Source organism: Sceloporus occidentalis, unplaced genomic scaffold (assembly GCF_023333645.1).
Source record: "Sceloporus occidentalis isolate IW3139 unplaced genomic scaffold, rSceOcc1.0.p SCAF_144, whole genome shotgun sequence".
NCBI classification, from domain to species: domain Eukaryota; kingdom Metazoa; phylum Chordata; class Lepidosauria; order Squamata; family Phrynosomatidae; genus Sceloporus; species Sceloporus occidentalis.
Genome location: NW_028317124.1, coordinates 796,513 through 814,318, shown reverse-complemented (window position 1 = coordinate 814,318; position 17,806 = coordinate 796,513). Strand labels below are relative to the sequence as shown.

The 17,806-nt window shown below is 40.1% G+C and overlaps 1 protein-coding gene across 1 annotated transcript in view; it reads right to left on the bottom strand.

Moving 5' to 3' along the window:
- The window catches only part of LOC149280877 (phosphatidylinositol 3-kinase catalytic subunit type 3), an 89,397-nt gene extending 72,184 nt beyond the window's left edge, over positions 1-17,213 (bottom strand). The window contains exons 1-8 of the mRNA XM_089499984.1: positions 17,146-17,213; positions 15,030-15,218; positions 14,282-14,425; positions 11,520-11,649; positions 7,866-7,892; positions 4,595-4,681; positions 3,711-3,806; positions 109-180 (exon numbers count right to left, since the gene is read on the bottom strand). Of these exons, the coding sequence (XP_089356110.1) occupies positions 109-180; positions 3,711-3,806; positions 4,595-4,681; positions 7,866-7,892; positions 11,520-11,649; positions 14,282-14,425; positions 15,030-15,218; positions 17,146-17,213 (813 nt within the window). The remainder of the gene's footprint in view (positions 1-108; positions 181-3,710; positions 3,807-4,594; positions 4,682-7,865; positions 7,893-11,519; positions 11,650-14,281; positions 14,426-15,029; positions 15,219-17,145) is intronic.
- Positions 17,214-17,806: the final 593 nt, after the last annotated feature.

The following is a 17,806-nucleotide window of genomic DNA, read 5'->3' as shown; positions in this document are numbered from 1 at the left end:
CCAAATTTAACCTCCATAATGGTATCTGCAGTTCAAGCTATATTTTGAAGAGGAAAAAGAAAAGAGAAATAGGGGGAAAAAAGGAGGACAAAAGGGGGGGGGGCTTACCATAGACATTTGTGGGTCGGGAACTCGGACAATCTCTGCGCTGGTAGAAATGTGGGTGGATTCATCACCATCCTGCAAGATAATAAGAATGTATTTATTATTATTTCCCTTAATAAGTTAATGCCCCTCCTTGGCGTCGTAGCCTTTATAAAAGCAATGGATGGGTCGGGGGAATATATTTCGACAGGACATTGAAAATAGCCCGCTGGCACCCGTGTATCATTTATAACCAGACCGTCGCTCGGCTGGTTGCGATTACCCCATACACCGCTACAAGTAAAGAGATCTTCAGCGTGCACACCTCGGCAAGCATATAGAGCAATTACACAATCTACGCGCCGACATTACTTCAAAGGGTTAAACATAGTACAGAAGGCATTCAAAAAGCAAGATGAGAAATGCCAGCATAAGAAGCCAGTGTGTGGAAGGAAAGGGGTTCAGGCATGATGTATAGATGTTTTCAGTCACCCCCTTTCTAGTGATTAACACAGAGAGCATTGAAACTCGCATGGAGTACGTATAACGCTATCCCAGATCCGAGAAAAAGGAAACCGGCTCAATCGGCCACATAGCATTCATCTTCCATCAAGTATATATTTTATATAGTTATTGATTTTAGAATATATTTTATATGGTTACTTATTTTAGTATATAATATTAGTTATTTATTTTAGTATATATTTTATATAGGTATTTATTTTAGTATATATTTTATATACCGTAGTTATTGATTTTAGCATATAATATTTGTTATTTTAGTATATATTTAATAGTTATTGATTTTAGCATATCATTTATTTTTGTATATATTTTATATACCGTAGTTATTGATTTTAGTATATATTTTATATGGTTATTGATTTCAGTATATATTCTATATAGTTATTCGTTTCAGTATTTAATATTATTTATTTTATATAGTTATTGATTTCAGTATATAATAGTTATTGATTTCAGTACATATTTGATATAGTTATTCATTTCAGTATTTAATATTATTTATTTTAGTATATATTTTATATAGTTATTGATTTTAGTATATAATATTTTATATAGTTGTTTATTTCAGTATATAGTTTTAGCTTTTTATTCTTCCTCATCTGTGAACCAAATAGCCAATTAGTGTGTGTGTGTGGGGGGGAATTTGCATATTGATAAAATCTGGTTGTGTGGGGCTATTGGATACACACCATCGATCTACCATTTCAGACAGCATTGGGTGTTAAACAAATATCTGCTTCCCGAATACAGTGAAATTCCAAAGTCTAAACAGTAGATGTGTCACTGTTCCACAATTGTTTGAGTTTAAAGTTAACAGACAGGTGTCAATGGCGGGACGGACCAAGGAAAAACCTCCTGACCCAGGAAGATTGGCGGCCACGACCCATCGACCCCCCCCCCTGTAGAAACGGGGCTACAATGTTGCAACGTAAGAACCGAGAACTTCACAGAAGAAGGATCTACGGCTAGAAGGAGGCAACACTGGATGTCGATGCCGCCTCAGCATGTACTACAAGTTCCAAAACATACACAGCTTACTTGCCAAAATGTTGCCAAGTTCTCGTCAAGCTAGCAGGCTGTTTAGATATTCGGTGCTGCGGAACAGGATGGTGCAGCACAAATCAATTAATAATAATAATAATAATATACATGAAAGTGTTTTGAAGATAGAACAGAGACCTGTTTCCAGTAGAATGACTTACTCATTCCGGGAAAGTTGACTATAAAATATTTTACTTTTATACCGATAGGAAAAAACCCAAAAAGAAAGAAGACGACACCAGTTTGTAAAAACACAAAACTACCTCCTCACCGAGCGACCGACATCTACAGGACTCTCGAAGGTATCGGTTACTCATCCGCTTCGCAATGCATCGCGGCGGACTAATCATACCGCGTTCTATTCCTCACCGTGATAAATGATAGAAGTTTTCCAGGAGTAAGCTTGTGAAGGTCAACAAAGGTTAATTGTTACTGTCCCAGAGTATTCTCTCCATCGCGTCACCCGCAAACGATTTGTTACTAAACAAAAATGAAAGCGGAGGGCCGACGGTGGGGGGGGGGGGGTGGCTGATGGAGAACCCTGGAGCTTTGACTATTATATCGGGCGCACGTTTCTTATTAATGATAAAAGGACTTCTTCAGTTTGTAGACATCATAATACGAGAAAGATTCGTTTAGGGAGGGGTAGCGATGTTTCAAAGATCGGTACGTGCAAAAAAAACGTGAATGAGATTTGAAAACAAAACGGGACAAAAAGAAAATGTGTTATACGGGAGAAATAATGATTTAGTGCGGTTTTATCGGTCTTCCTGGGCACCTAAACTCGGGGGCGTTAGAACGTATCCCAATACATCACGGATATCGCTTCCAGAATTAATTATCGGGCTTCAGCTAGCCATACCTTAGCGTCCAAAGCCCGGTTGGATTTATTAAATGTACAGCACTACGGAATATGATGGCGCTACATAAAACAATAATAATCATCACAAAGAAAAAAGGGACACCCTGCAAGTTTACTTCTCTTCTGCTTCAAGTAACAAAAAGCCTACAAACTGGGTACCGTACGGTCATAATAAAAAAGATGAATCAATAATTATTAATAAATGTGGTTTTAGTTTCTAAGCCTCCTCCTTGTTTTGGTCACGTGGTAAATCAAGTATTCCCGGCTATCAATCATGAACCAAACCCAATTTTACACGAATGACCCCTAGGAAGGGTCTGGGCGTTCAACACAAGTGGGAACGAAGCTGCAGTTGGTTATAAAAGGGTTAAAATGACTTGAGAAGCCAATTAACAGGGTTAAGTGAATAATACAAATGATAATTAGAGGGGGGGGGTTTGAGGATCTTTTTGTGCATCTTTGTTGATAATCACATTCTTCCCAATGTAGACTAAACATCATCATATTAATGCAAACAGCGGGGGGGGGTGCAGAAAAATCTACCTGAAGGGGACAAGATAAGCAAAACATTTTTTTTAAAGAAAAGGCATTTCAAGCTGTTTCAGAAACCCCCCCCCATTTAGAACCAAGTCGATCCGTGTAAGCAGAGCTTCCCTCTTGGCGTATGATTTATCAGCGAAGTCAAAATTCTGCTCACACGCAGAAATCTAAGACACGCTCACTTATCTTCTAGCGCCTTATTGGAACCCGGCATGAAATAAATCCACTCTACCATGACAGTATCAAATGAGAAAACGGGTTTATAGCGAGGAACCCATTCTAAACACTACTTGACAGCTCTTTAAAAAGGGACATAAGCATACTTAAAAGTAGATCTATAACTTTTTATAAAGTTTTTACTTTCATAAATAAAGCTCGGTAATTATACACATACATACATACACATATATATATATATATATATATTTATTTATTTATGTGAATGTGTTTATTAATTACTACTACTTGGGATAATAATAAATAAAAATAATAATAAAATAAAAATAACAGCACATATAATGTTTTATATAATGTTATTTATAAGGACAGACATCCAAGGGTTATGGAAAATGGGAAGATGAGATGGGCCAAATGTCTCATCTGCCCATAGATGTAACGTTTCAATGGCCTCTACAAACCACATTAACTCATTACTTACCTTCTCGTAGTAAACTATGCCATACTCCTTTTCATCAGATTTCACACAAGGAAACTCCACCATCAGGTACATGAAATTAGAACTGCGCTTCTCGCTCTAGAAAGAAAAGTGGATCCGTTAATCGAGGCGTCCAAGACGTGCGTCTAACACGAACGTGGGTATTACCCCATGCGCGGTTTGCCTCCTAACTCTAGATATTTCCATAAATGATTTATACATTGTGGGGAGTCAACGTGGTAGATCGCTACTTCTCTTGGTAAAGCGACGCAGATCCTTATTTACTTCAGCCTCCAAATATTTCTATTCATGGTAATAATTGCTTCTCCATCAGCGAGGGTAAAGGGATAAAGCCAAGTCACAAACAGGGAGATCTCAGATGGAATAGCAGGTCACATTGTTAACAGTTAAAAAATCAACCGAAGGAAAAGATAATTAATGAGCACTAAATAATACTTACTAATAATATTGTGTATGTATGTATGTATGTATATATATATATATATATATATATATATATATATATATATATATATATATATATATATATATATATATTGAGGGTTATTTATATAGGAGTTTTGTACAGTCATAGTTAGTAATAGTAATTACTAAATGAGAGAGGGAGGAGAAAAAGAAAGAAGAGAGAAAGAAAAAGAAAGAGGAGAGAAGAGAAAGAGGAAGAGAGAAAAAGAGAGGAGAGAAGAGAGAAAGAAAAAGAGGAGAGAAGGGAAGAGAAATAAAGAGAGGAGAGAAGGGAAGAGAAATAAAGAGAGGAGAGAAGAGAGAAAGAAAAAGAGGAGAGAAGAGAGAAAGAAAAAAAAAGGAGAAGAAAGAGATAAAGAGAGGAAAAAAAGAGAAGAGAGAACGGATTTTTGGATACTAACCTCATTGATCATCTCGATCTCTCGAAAAGTTAATCTATCCAGCCAATCCACTTTCACCATGTGCCCCTGACGATGAGCCTTGGTAAGCTGCAAGAACAATTAGACAAGAAACAAGCACTTATATTAATATCTGCAACAAAACAATGATGAAATCGTTTTTGGGAATTGAACACCGTTTCAGAACACCAAACCCAAAAAGCCATGCTCCAGGCACATTAGTAGTTTATTAATATTTTTCAGGACTAGAAAAAAAAAACAAAACACTTTTCGTTTTTTCCCAGGTGATTGCAGAGACGATGAAATTATTATAAACAACAACATTAGTATAAATTCATCCCTGAGGGAGGGGCAGTGAATCCATGATTCTCTCTCTTTAAAGAGACGGTAACTCCAAAACAATGAAATATTCATTTTCAATAACGTTTGATATAATAATGTGTAACCTTTCCTAGTAACAAAATCTAATAATAATACTTTACTGCCATTTAGGAAATGTTATGGACCCCCCCCCCACGACACAACAGCACAGCACATTTGCCTTGCTTTATGTCTCAGTGCTTCAGACATACTGAACTTGCTTTGTTCTGGTAACTAGGGGCAGGTGTTGCTAGGGGCAAGAGAAAAAGAAAGAAAAGGGGCAGATTCCACAGAGAAAAATCAAGAGATAACAAGACATCAGCTCCTCGGGGGTGTTTTATCAGGTCATGCTGTCACTCAGCACTCAGGCCCCGCCCAGTGAACAGCAGGCTGTAAAGTGAGACTTGCTATTAGGATTGTGACAATGGAGCAATATGGTAAATAATCCATGAGGCAGCTAGAGAGAATAACCCTCTAACTATTCTTTTATACAATCATACACATCCAAAAGAAGCCAAAAACACAGGCGTACATACTTTTAGAGTATACTTTGTTGGCGCGATGCTCTTAAGCAACGGACTAATCACTAAAAATAATAATAAAAAAAACAAAACACCAGTTTTCTTTAAGGTTTAACCGCCTGGTTTTGCGCATGTAATAATGATAACATGTTTAGGAAGAAAATCGGATTGGTTTACATGTGCAAAATAAAATCGGAATTTTGGAACCTAATAACAAAAAATAAATAAGAAATTAACAAAATGTTTGATTTACGTGATAGGCTTTTCCTTCATTTTATATCCAATCAAACCCATTAAACTAGGTTTAAAAAAAAACAAACCCTATATTAAAATGTAGTTCTAGAATAACAAGAATACACAGCGTGTGATAACAGTAACACCACAGATACTATTTTTAATGTTCTCAAGAGTTGCATCACTTTTTAAAAAAAAACAAAAAAAAACAACAACATGTTATGGATGCCTGTGGTGTCAAGGTACCTTCACTGGGTTTCAAATATTTTTTCTTTTCAATTTTCTTCTTTTTTTAATTAATAATTCATTTTTTTGTTTTGTGGTTTTTTTTTCCCCCTCTCTCTCTCTGATATGCCCGGTATGGATCACACACTGATCAGCAAAGCAGGGCTCCCCAGCTCTACATTGCAGATTGCAATGAGAGATCCGGCTGGCGTCAGTATCCACATTTACCAGAGGGGAATGCCTGATCACACAATAAGGCATTCACATCGTAGAGGTGTTCTAGTGCTCGTACCAAGCATTGTTACAACTGACCTGTCGGCAGTAAGCCAGTAATACCAGCTTCTGCTAACATGGGAGAGTTCAGGCTGTTATTAGACAGGGAGATAACCCCTCTGCAAAAAAAAAAATACAAAAAATATATATATATATATATATATAAATCAGGACATACAGCTACGTCATAAGGACCATCATGTCACTTTATCGGTGGATGTACCTGTGGATCAAGCCGTTAAGGTTTGAGCCTTTACAGCAGGAAAAAATGGCAGGCAAATTCCATGTTACTATGTGGATAAGAGAATGTGCTGAAAAATCAGGTGGAGAAAATTAACCCTTTAAGCGTCAGGTAAGGAATAGATTGCACCACTGGCAAATGGTAGTTAAAAATCAAGGGAAATAATGAAAAATGTGGTTCAACCTTTAGAACATGGCAGTAAATGCGGAAAAACACTGGAAATTTTTTTTCCATATTTTTTTCTCTTCCACTTAAACAAACAATGAAATACATGCACGCGTACCTTTTAAGCGGCTTCATCCAGGCCAAAATTCCATAAAACGTTAAGGCCAAAACGGCAAACTACACACACGGTTCGGAGCAAGAACAAACCCAACACACCAAACGCTACTGCATGCACGGGGTCAAAGCCTCAGAGCTCATATCAAAGCAATGTTTCATTTTAGGTATAAAAAAAATAATCACTTTTTGGAGGTTATAAAAGCTCTTGTTTAATTAATATAAAAAAAAATAGTTCTCATCAGTATTCAAGAGAAAAATGTTAAGCAGCGCATTTTCTTAAAAATGTTTTTTTGTTTTTAAATACCCTTCACCAGACAAAAGCACCATCTATGGGCAAAATGGGCTAGAGTGTCAAATTAGTAGATAATATTAGGGAATTAAGGGAGAGAATACACCAAAATTTAATTTTCAATTTAAATTTTCTTAAAAATAAAAATGTAAAACCAAATTTTGAATTATTTTTTTTGTTTGTTTTTTTAAAGTGGCTTCTATCACCACTACAAGTACATTGATGGAATTTCCCTTTTCACACGTAAAAAAATATTTTTAATAACTGCCTCAGGTGGCAGCCATCTTGAATGAAAATCTTTGCGTTTCATATATCTATATATGATATGAATATATTAAAAACACTCAAGATTAAAATTGTTAAAATTACAGGTTTCACAAAAAAACCTTTTTATTCAAGAAGCAAACTATTTAATAAAATTTAACTATTTTTTTTTTCTTTGTAGTATAGATATGTCCAGAAAAATAAATTTGAAATAAACTAGTATTTACGAGTTTCTTTTGCCGGGGTAATAGCCGACACCTCTATATAGTTTAGTTGACCCATATAGATCTCCTACAGTACAGTATAAATAATGTTTATTCTTTATTTTATTCTTATTATTGTTCTCCTCCAGCAGTTATACTTTGTGGCTCTTCAAACTTTTCTAGCTTAAATGTTAACATACAAGATGGCTGTTCCTTCCAGTTCATATCTCAGGACACACGGCACTGGTTATTCCCTAAATCGGGAATGCCGGAGCTAGCCCTGTACAATGTATAGCTAAATCAGGGCTACGGATTTCAAGATATCACCCAGTGACAGGTAGAGCCCACAGACATGCAGTAAGGGCTTTGGTTCGTTACTTACTTCTTCTAGCCGTTCCTTGTCGGGCTCCTGTATTAAAAAGGAGTTTATTAACCAATGATCACTTCGGTTAGTAAGCCTCGCAAGAATTATTATAAAAAAAATGGCTCAAAGGAAAAAAAAAAAAAAAAAAGGTAATATCTTATTAACTCAGTCCATATTGAGCCAGACTACAATATTACAAATGATTTCAGGTGTTTGTTACAGGGTCGCACAACTAACACCCTGTATGAGAAAAAAAGTACATCCCTCTTAATAGAATTAAATTATTAGAATTATGTGGGAAAAAAAAAAGACCAGGGAGACCAGCAACAGTAAAAATGAGCCCCCACAAGCCCCCACTCCTCCCTGCAATCTCCGGTCTACAGGAGATTGTGTCCCAGCTGCCAGAGGCAGCTTCAGGGACAGGGAGAAAGGGTTCCCCAACCCCTCCCTTGCTTCCTGATTGCTCAATTAAGAGCAATCGTGGAGTGTTAACCCCTTTAAAGGCACGATTGTGTATGACCCCCATCGCAGCATTGCAGGGGTTAATATTAGTCCCCCACAAGCTGGTGGGGACTTAATATCAGTCAATGCTGTGCTTCAAGGGAGCATCAGCATTGAAAGAGTTAAAATATATATTTTATTTTTTTTAAAAACAGCACTGACCTGAAAGTCCAGGGTGCTTCCAGGTCAAATGCTGTGAGTTTAATAACTGCTGCAGAACCAATCAAAGTGGGCTGATGACGATCAGATCACTCCTGGCCAATAGGAGTGATCTGATCATTATGGCAGCCCCTGAACGACCCTGCCCTACAAAGAGAGAGGGGGGTGATCTAGGTGTGGAATCAGCTGCATGGGACGGGCCAACATGGCCCTGACTAGATTCCCTGAGCCATCTAGTTTTAGGAAATATTTAGTTTTAGTTTTTAGATCCCAGGTCCGGCACTGGCTTAATCATTTTCCCAAACCGTTATTAAAGAAGCCGCATTTATGCATTTATGAGAGATTGTAACGTCGTATATTGGATGGAAGCAGAGCGGCTTCCTCCTACCTACAAGGCCCTGCCTTTGGTACCAATAAATCTTTTTTAATCAGAAGCCACATACAGAGGTCGTTTGTAATGAGATGGCGAACCGGCAGCTAAAACATGGAAGCTAGGCCTGGCTTTATGGGTATTATAACCCAGAGACACAAACGGCAGACATACTTATAGCATCAAGCCGTCTCCTCGATGGTTTTTTCTCCAATAAACCCAAATAAAAAAAATAAAAATTACAAAGAAAAATATGCTAATTGCAATATAATGTGAGATACTGGGTGTTGTATTTATTTAAAAAAAAAAATAAAAAATCAAGACCATTCAAAGATCTAGCGTTCTGAAAACAAGTTAGCTACAGCCATGAAAAAAAAAAAAAGAATTCCAGTGCTTTTGAAATTGATTTTAAAGGATCATTGGAAATAAATTGGCGGTGGTGGGGTTCAATAAGCGGGGTCCGATGTGACAGCATTATTAAAACGTGACATATTATTCATTTGTCTATTGGCTTTCTGTTTAGGTCGTTACGTCACATGGCAGCAACTCAATGCATTTAGACAAACCGAGCATCAGAATGGGGAAGAAAGGGGATTTAAGCGACTTTGAACGTGGCATGGTGGCTGTTGGTGCCAGATGGGCTGGTCTGAGAGTTTCAGAAGCCATCATCTCAAACTGGTTTCTTGGACGTGACGATGAGTTCACTGAACTCCAACGGCCTCTGCAGTCACCGGATCTCAATCCAACAGGGGATGTGGGGGGGCGGGAGATTCGTATCATGGATGTGCAGCCGACAAATCTGTGGCGACGGCGTGACGCCATCACGTCCATACGGACCAAAATCTCTGAGGAATGTTTCCAGCACCTTGTAGAAAGTCTGCCACCAAGAATGAAGGCAAAAGGGGCACCGGCCAGCTCTTCGTGTTCATCTTGTTGTTCGTCTTCATGTGGAAAACAAATCTTCTTATTCCACGAATATTCACCCGTTCCTGTTTTCGGGTTCAGGTGAATATTTGTGTACATTCTTCGTGTTTGTTTTTTTTAGAAGGGGTTAATGCGGTACGCAGCAGCTTTGGCGTCGGGATTTTAAAAGGTCCGTACAGGCAACTCTATTGGTCGCCGGCAGGGGCCTCCTCTGCCATCAGCCAATGAAGTGCAGCTGAGCCCCCTGCTTGCGACCAATAGAGTTGCTCGTACGGACCTCTGACTTCTGGCGCGGGAACTTGGCCTGGGGAGTCCATTGGTCTCCCCGCTCCGGGAGTTAAAGGTCCGTACGAACGGCCAATAGAGTCGCTCGCACAGACCTTTAACTCCTCAAGCGATCCTATGGATTTCCGCTTCCGTTAACCCCTGCGATGCTGCGTAGATAAGGTGGGCTAGATGGGGAAGGGACCAGGGAGATTAGTAAACAAAGACAAACAGGAAGATTCTTCATGTTGTCTGTCTTTGCATACATTTTGTCGCCACCATGTTCGGTATTCGGGTTGAACGACAAAAACGCACCCTTCGCGTTCGTTTTCATGTTCGCCCGAAAACAAATTCACAAGTCTAGTATATATGTGCTGTTTTGCTGTAAATGGTATATTTACATTATACAATATACATTGGTATATTTAATATACTAAACTGCTGAATACATCAATTGGAAAACAGATGGATTCACTCAAATAGTTCTTTTAGAAATATCCTGCTTGCGCATCAGATGCATTCTGAGGTAACATTACATCATACTTTATTGGAAAACAACATCCTTTTCATTCCTTATATGCCAACTGACCGCCGTTCCAGCCACGGAAATCGGATGTAAACACGTCGCTGAATTATAGACCTGCTGTCCAGGAAACCAGCCGGCCGACAGCCGCACATAATTAGATTTCCGTCATAAAACATTTAATTATATTCCATGATGCAATAGAAAAGTCGAAAGGGTATCATCTCTCGGAAGTGTAGTGGGTCTGTGGGTACAATTACATTTAGGAAAGAAAAATGTATAAAAAGGGGGAGGGGACCACTTAACCCCGCATAAAATATTTGTTAGTATATTCAGAAATGCAGGAAGCTCCCTTTGAAGGGGGGGGGGGTGTTAATTTCATACATAATCTAGAAATGACATTATTTGGAACTGGAAATCTTATCTGGGAGTGTCCCAAAACACTCTTACCTCCGTCCTACTCTGGGCGCCAATAGTCGCTATCTGGGCACTCATCTCACGAGACACCGTCTTCAACTCTTGTTTATTCCATCCCATACCTTGTACTGCCCTCCACTCTTCACCAGCATAGTCTGCCTGACACCCAAACACTACCACCACCACCATCATCATCATCATCACCACCACCACCAAGCAGAGTCCTTCAGTTCCACCTCTGCCACCACCCAACCCATGTATCCACAGCTTTCCTTTTCTTCCTTTCTGGGCTTCCGCCTCTACTTCAAAGATCTCCATGTTTGAAGACATTGTTGGATCTACCTTAAGCCGTTATGCTCTACAAATCATCATATTTCCCCAGGACTTTTGTCGTCAAAGCGCTCAAAGTATCAAGGTATCAGGTACAGGTCCGTAAAGAATCAAATACTTAGTGATACATTAAAGAGTTAGATTTTATTTGAATTAGTCCATATCTATTCAAATCTTTTTGTACCTTGGCCAGTCGGCTCATCTGGTCTTCAGAGAAGGTGCTGCTTGTCCGGCCCGGAGTCTTTGTTGGCTCTGACCCATCTGCTTCAACGTTGGGCCACACTTTAAGATCATGCATTCCCTGGCGAAACATCCTGAAAACACAACATACATGATTGTATGAGTTTGTACGACGCTTTAATATCAACCTAAAGCGAGGTTTGTTAAAGCCCAGTCCCTAGGGGTGCCTATAAAGCCAAGACAAGGGGTCCCCACTTCATAGGGTTTTTACCCAAAACATGGAGGTACTCCCAACAATTTTAAATATATAAGAAATCATTTTAATCATAGGGAATGCAGAAAGTGGCGCTCGTGTTAATCCTTAAATTTATGGCAAGGTATAGACCTCTGACCGACTCTACACGGATTGGAAATGTATTATTTGTTTTTTTAACATGGTTTAAAAGGGCTTAGTATGTGTGTTTGCTTCCGCTACGGGACTGATTAAAAGCAGAAACACCGAAAGTTGTCATATTGTACAGCTCTCATCCACAAATCAGAGCCTAACAGAGTAAAAGCCAGGAAGCCGCCCATCCCCGGCAGACAGATCGGGCCAAATGAGATTAATACTGGAAAAAACGATGTCAGTGTTTTGTTGTTGTTTTCACGGAAGCAGGATGAAGCCGGAAGGTTCCTAGATAACGCGGTCTCGGTGTTGGTCCCATAAAGGTATCACCGACAGAAACATAGAATCTGCCGGGAGATCAGACTTTTGGCCGCCTAGTCGGCCGTTTTCCCTGCTGTAAAGACTCAAACCGTAATCAGTCGTCGGTCTCTTTCACCGACAGTGCAGGGATCACCGCTTCCCACATCGTGCTTTTCGCAGCTTTAGATGATGTTTGGCAGCTACAGATCCAATCGGCCAAATGACAAAATATGCCAGTTTTAACAGAAAGAGCCCTGTAACGGAGGGCAGTGTGTGGCTTGTGAGCGCCCTCTAGTGACCACAATCATAGTTTCAGCAACAAATAAGACAATCCATCTTTATGCATTAATAATCCCAAAAATAAATGCAGGAAGCACCGACAAGACCACTGTTCACGCTTTGCACAATTAAATATCTGTTAATCCTTATATTTACATAGAGTATGTGTATGCAATATATGTCATTCACAAGTTTGGGGTCACTCAGCTGTTTTTATGGAAAACAAGGACATTTCTGGCTGTAACATAATTACAAAAGGGTTTCTAACTATCAATTAGCCTTTTAAACTTAAACTTGGATCAGCGAACACAACGTGCCATTGGAACACAGGAGTGATGGGAGTGATAAAGGGCCATTGGAACACAGGAGGGATGGGAGTGATAAAGGGCCATTGGAACACAGGAGTGATAGGAGTGATAAAGGGCCATTGGAGCACAGGAGTGATGGGAGTGATAAAGGGCCATTGGAGCACAGGAGTGATGGGGGTGATAAAGGGCCATTGGAGCACAGGAGTGATAAAGGGCCACTGGAACACAGGAGTGATGGGAGTGATAAAGGGCCATTGGAACACAGCAGTGATGGGAGTGATAAAGGTTCTCTGTATGACTATAATTAAAGTTTCCATTAAAAATCAGCCGTTTCCAGCTACAGTAGTCAAAAGGAACTTTGTAAGCGACCCCAAACCTTTAAAGCTTTAAAGGGTTTCTTTACATTTTTCTTCCATTATTTTTCCTGGGTTATACAATCATCTCTTAAACATCCAGGCAGCATATTCCAAGAAGCAGCCGTCGTTTCTACATTTTGCTAACTTCACTGTCGTTTTAATGATATCAACATCAATTGAACATTGATTACTTTACTGAGAGGGCGGTAGATAATTGGAACAGCCTCCCAGCAGAAGTGGTAGAGGCTAATACAGTAATAGAATTTAAACATGCATGGGATAGGCAAACGGCTCCAGAATCTAAGACAAGAATAAAGACTGATTAAGGTTTGAGTCTTCACAGCAGGAAAAATGGGTGACTAGATGGGGGCCGGATGGGGCGGATTTGAAATAAAATGATATATTTCTTGGTTTAACGTGCGTGCTTATTATAGACGGCGTGTTCCTTCCTTATTGACAAATAACTTTACCTCCCCTTGAATTATATACAGCTATATGTCACAAGTCCGCAGATTACAAAGGATTTTTATAGATAAAATAATAATAATAAATAACAATAATAACGGTCTTCTTACAAAAAATAAACACCAGCGTGGAGGTTCAAAGCTTCTGCTTCATTGAGACAACCATTAACCCAATTCTCTTGTTAAAGGGATCTGCCTTTTTTATCGTCTCATTTTTAAAAACATATAAAAAAAAACGCACAAAGAAGCTTTTTGATTTTTGCTGAATGAGGCAAATGAGGCAATGATCTTGGAGCAACGCATTAAAGGGAGCGTAGTGGTTTCTCTCTCTCGCTTTATTATTAATTATGAAGGGCCGACACTAGCAGAGTTTCTCCAGTGGGAAGGGCTGAGCTGCCCCCGGGTAATGTATAATTCAATGGGTGAGGAGACCTTGAAGGATCTCACTGATCTAACTATACATTATACAGGGCAGTCCCTTCCTGTATAAACAAAGTTTCTTGGCAGATAAGACCCATTCCGCCCATCTAGACTGCGATTTTACCAATGACTTAACCCCCGATCAGTCCTTAGTCTCGTTGGTACATTCAACCTCAAGACTCCAGGGCCAGTCCCGCTTTTGGGCACCGATAGTTAACCCTTTCATTGTGCAATTACGTTCAAAATGGACTTACCCGTATTTTCCAAATAAAGACACGGTAGTCCCACCGACCGGAACGGCCTTCCCCGGCCCGTACACGTCCCATATTGTTAACGCTACTTGGGCCCCTCTTGGTAAATCTGCATATTTCACAGGAAGCTTCAGCCATTCGTTCCAACTGCAAATGATTAAAAGGAAAAACGTTGGATAAACGTGTCATTTGTGGCATAAATATTTCAGTGGATTACAGCATACCCTGCGTGGCACGAGACCTCATTAATGCCGCGCTCCGATTGCCGAGAGCTTCTCAAGGATGATAGGTGAGAACGTACGTAAAACATCCAAATAAATTCTAGAGTTACTATAAAAACAATCTTCTGCGACAAATATTATATACATACATCGTCCTTCCAGTCATATGGCAATAAAAAAAAAAGTATACATCTAACCTCGATAACTACACGTTGTTCTATGCTTTATGAATTATTGAACCTTAACGTTTTAAAAGGTATTCGACAAATTTAATCCCCTGCTCTTTTGGGGGCTTTTAGCGTTGTAGAGCCTCATACTCATACTGTTAAAGGCTCCTTGTCATTTGCGGTCAATAAGAGGTTAAAAACATCCTGTGCATTCTCATTATCAGCAATAAAACAAACCTCCATGACAAAACGTTCCAAAGAAGCGGGGGGGGGGGGGGGTCGCCGGGTCGCCCGGACCCCCCAGGAGTGACCCCCTATGACAATGATTGCTACGCTCCGTCAGGACGGAGGGAGCGCACTTACTTCCACCTGGTGCTGAATGCTTTATAAGACGTCCTCACGGGCAGCGCCAGCGGCTTTCCTTCGGCAAACACCTGGCAGGTAACGTACAGGTCCGAGCAGGCCTCCTGGTACAGCCCCGAGAACTTCAGCATCGGATCTTCCAGCACCGCCTTGTAGCTCTTCTGTTCTCGTTTTCCCTCTAAGCTTCCTCTGCAAACATAAAAGCAGACAGAGTGCTTGCATTTAGCAGAGTTCACAACATGCGAGAGCCTGCTGTGTTAGAAGCAGATTGAAATCGAGCCAACGCGTGGTTAATTCACGTGCCTTTAACTACATCCCCAGATGCCTCCTGATTGGCCGACAGCTTCCATTAAACTTTGGGGAAAAGACTAAGACTGAATGACGTTTTGTTACATATAACGTCACCATGTATGTTCCCAACATCTACTCTCTGTAGGTCAATTCAGACAAGACCTGAACTTATTTTACCTATGATGTCATCGCATTGCACAATCCGCTGTTGTTAAACGATGATGCATACTCATAGTTTATTGGTGAGAGCCTTCAAGGTCTCGTTGAATAACACATAATACAAGGCAAGCTCATCGGAGAAGCTTGCTATGGTTGGCCCTTTATAACCCTTCTCTCCCCCAAGCCGGACGAATTAATAATCCCCCAGACCAGAGCTCGAGAAATTCCGGGCGCCAGGTCACCATGGCAACTAGAAATCACTACCTGGCACCTGGGAGTATGAGTGTATGTCAGCATATAATGTTAGAGAGTGTGTGTGAGTGTATGTCAGCATACAGTGTGAGTGTGTGAGTGTATGTCAGCATACAGTGTGAGTGTGTGAGTGTATTTCAGCATTTAGTGTTTGAGTGAGTGTGAGTGTGTGTGTGTGAGTGAGTGTATGGCATTAGCATGTATATGCATTAGTGTCTTTAACCGTACGGTGTTAGAGTGTAAATGTATGTTTGGTACAATTAATATTCATCAATTAATTAGTAACTTGATTTACCAGATATTTTAATGGATTAATGTGTTTTTTAACCAATTTATTTATACATTTTTTTTTTTAAATGAAATTTTCACTTTTTCTATTGATTACACATATTTTGTGACATCTTTATTATCTTTAGAACAGGATGTATTTTTTTTTTTTTAACGATATACATGCTATACATTTATATATTAAAGGGACATACGATGGTGAAGCATCACCTTTAAAGAGAGACGGGAGATACGAACGAAACTTTTAAATATATGAAAATAAAAACATGATTGGGAGTAATAATAATAATAATAAAAAAAAATTTAAAAAAAAATGGCTCCTAGATCCAAACCTAGATTTTCCTGATCATTTTTATCCTCCTTACCATGTTGGTAGCCCTCCTCTGAACGCTCTCCAGAGTATAATAAACATATAATGATCGCCGTCCTTTCAGACATGAATAAAAGTCATGTGACGTAATTTGGCCCTGCGGGGTGTTTTTCCCCCCACTTGTCGGCAAAGAGAAGACAGAGGAGACTATTCACTAAGCGAGGATGAGAATTTGTTAAAGGCACAGTTCAGCCATCATATGAACTTTAACGCATACGACAGCTACACGGTCCCTTTACATTGATAACCCCTGCGAACACATCTCCTAACGCACGATATACTTACCCCCGTCAGCTCGGCAAACGCTGCAGGCAGGGGGGTCCATTCAGACCCCGGCGCGCATGCGTTGGAAGCAGTTCCCATTGATTTCAATGCTGCCTCAAGCAGCCAGTCAGACCCCAGGGCAGAAATAAGTAATAATGTTTATATTATTTCATGAAGTGCTCTCTTTAATATGTATTATTCCTTAGAGGGACTCTCAGGAGCAGGAAACTGTCTCTTTAATGTGCTGAGTGCCCACTTCCTGGGCTACAGAATTCACCCCCCACCAGCTACCAAAATTCATAAGCAGAGACCTATTTTTATCTTCCACCTAAATCAGGCTGATCAGGTGTTATTATGGTATTGAGGCTTTTAGGGCTGTGATGCCCTCATAACCAGCAAACACTCTGAGCTTCTGGAAAAGAGGGACTGCCTGAACAGAGCACGGAGGCTTAGCGGGTAAGGGTTGGCGATTTAGAGCGTCCCCCGACTCACATCTTCAGCTGCACGCTGATGTCCAGGTCACAGCTGTACACATAGAAAAACCGGTCCGCCTCCCCCATGTCGGTGTCCGAGACGAGGCGTCAGGGAGCTGTCAGCGAGCGCAGGATGCTGAGCCCAAACTTCCGGCATCTGTCGGTATAACAACAACGCAGGGTCAGAGCGCGACCCGGAAGAACTCTCCCGATTGGCTCTCGCTGAGTATGTAGCCATAGCGACAACAAGAGCGACGCAACGACGCACCACATATTGAGCTAACCCCGCCCACATGGGCTTTTGTCTTCGGCGTAGATTTATGATGAGCGCCAGACACTAGAGACATAAAACGTGTCACCGGTAAAAGTATTTTTAGGCGCCGCTTTCCAAGATACCAAGGATAAGAGACGGTCTTGCGAAATGACTTCGCGTAAGTGGTTGGTAAACGGAAACAGACATTATTAATATGGAGTCTTGCGTGTGTGTTTCAGAACAGGGTGATGATCGACGCCATATTGTGACTGGCAAACGCCATCATAAGAACGTTTGCGGTGGTCTTGTTTTGGCTGGAAAGATTCCCGCCTCCATGAATCGTATATATACTACACAGTCGGTTATGTGGCTTTGTGGGCTATTTATAATTATTTGTGATGAGTAATGCATTTGAGAAAAAAAAAAT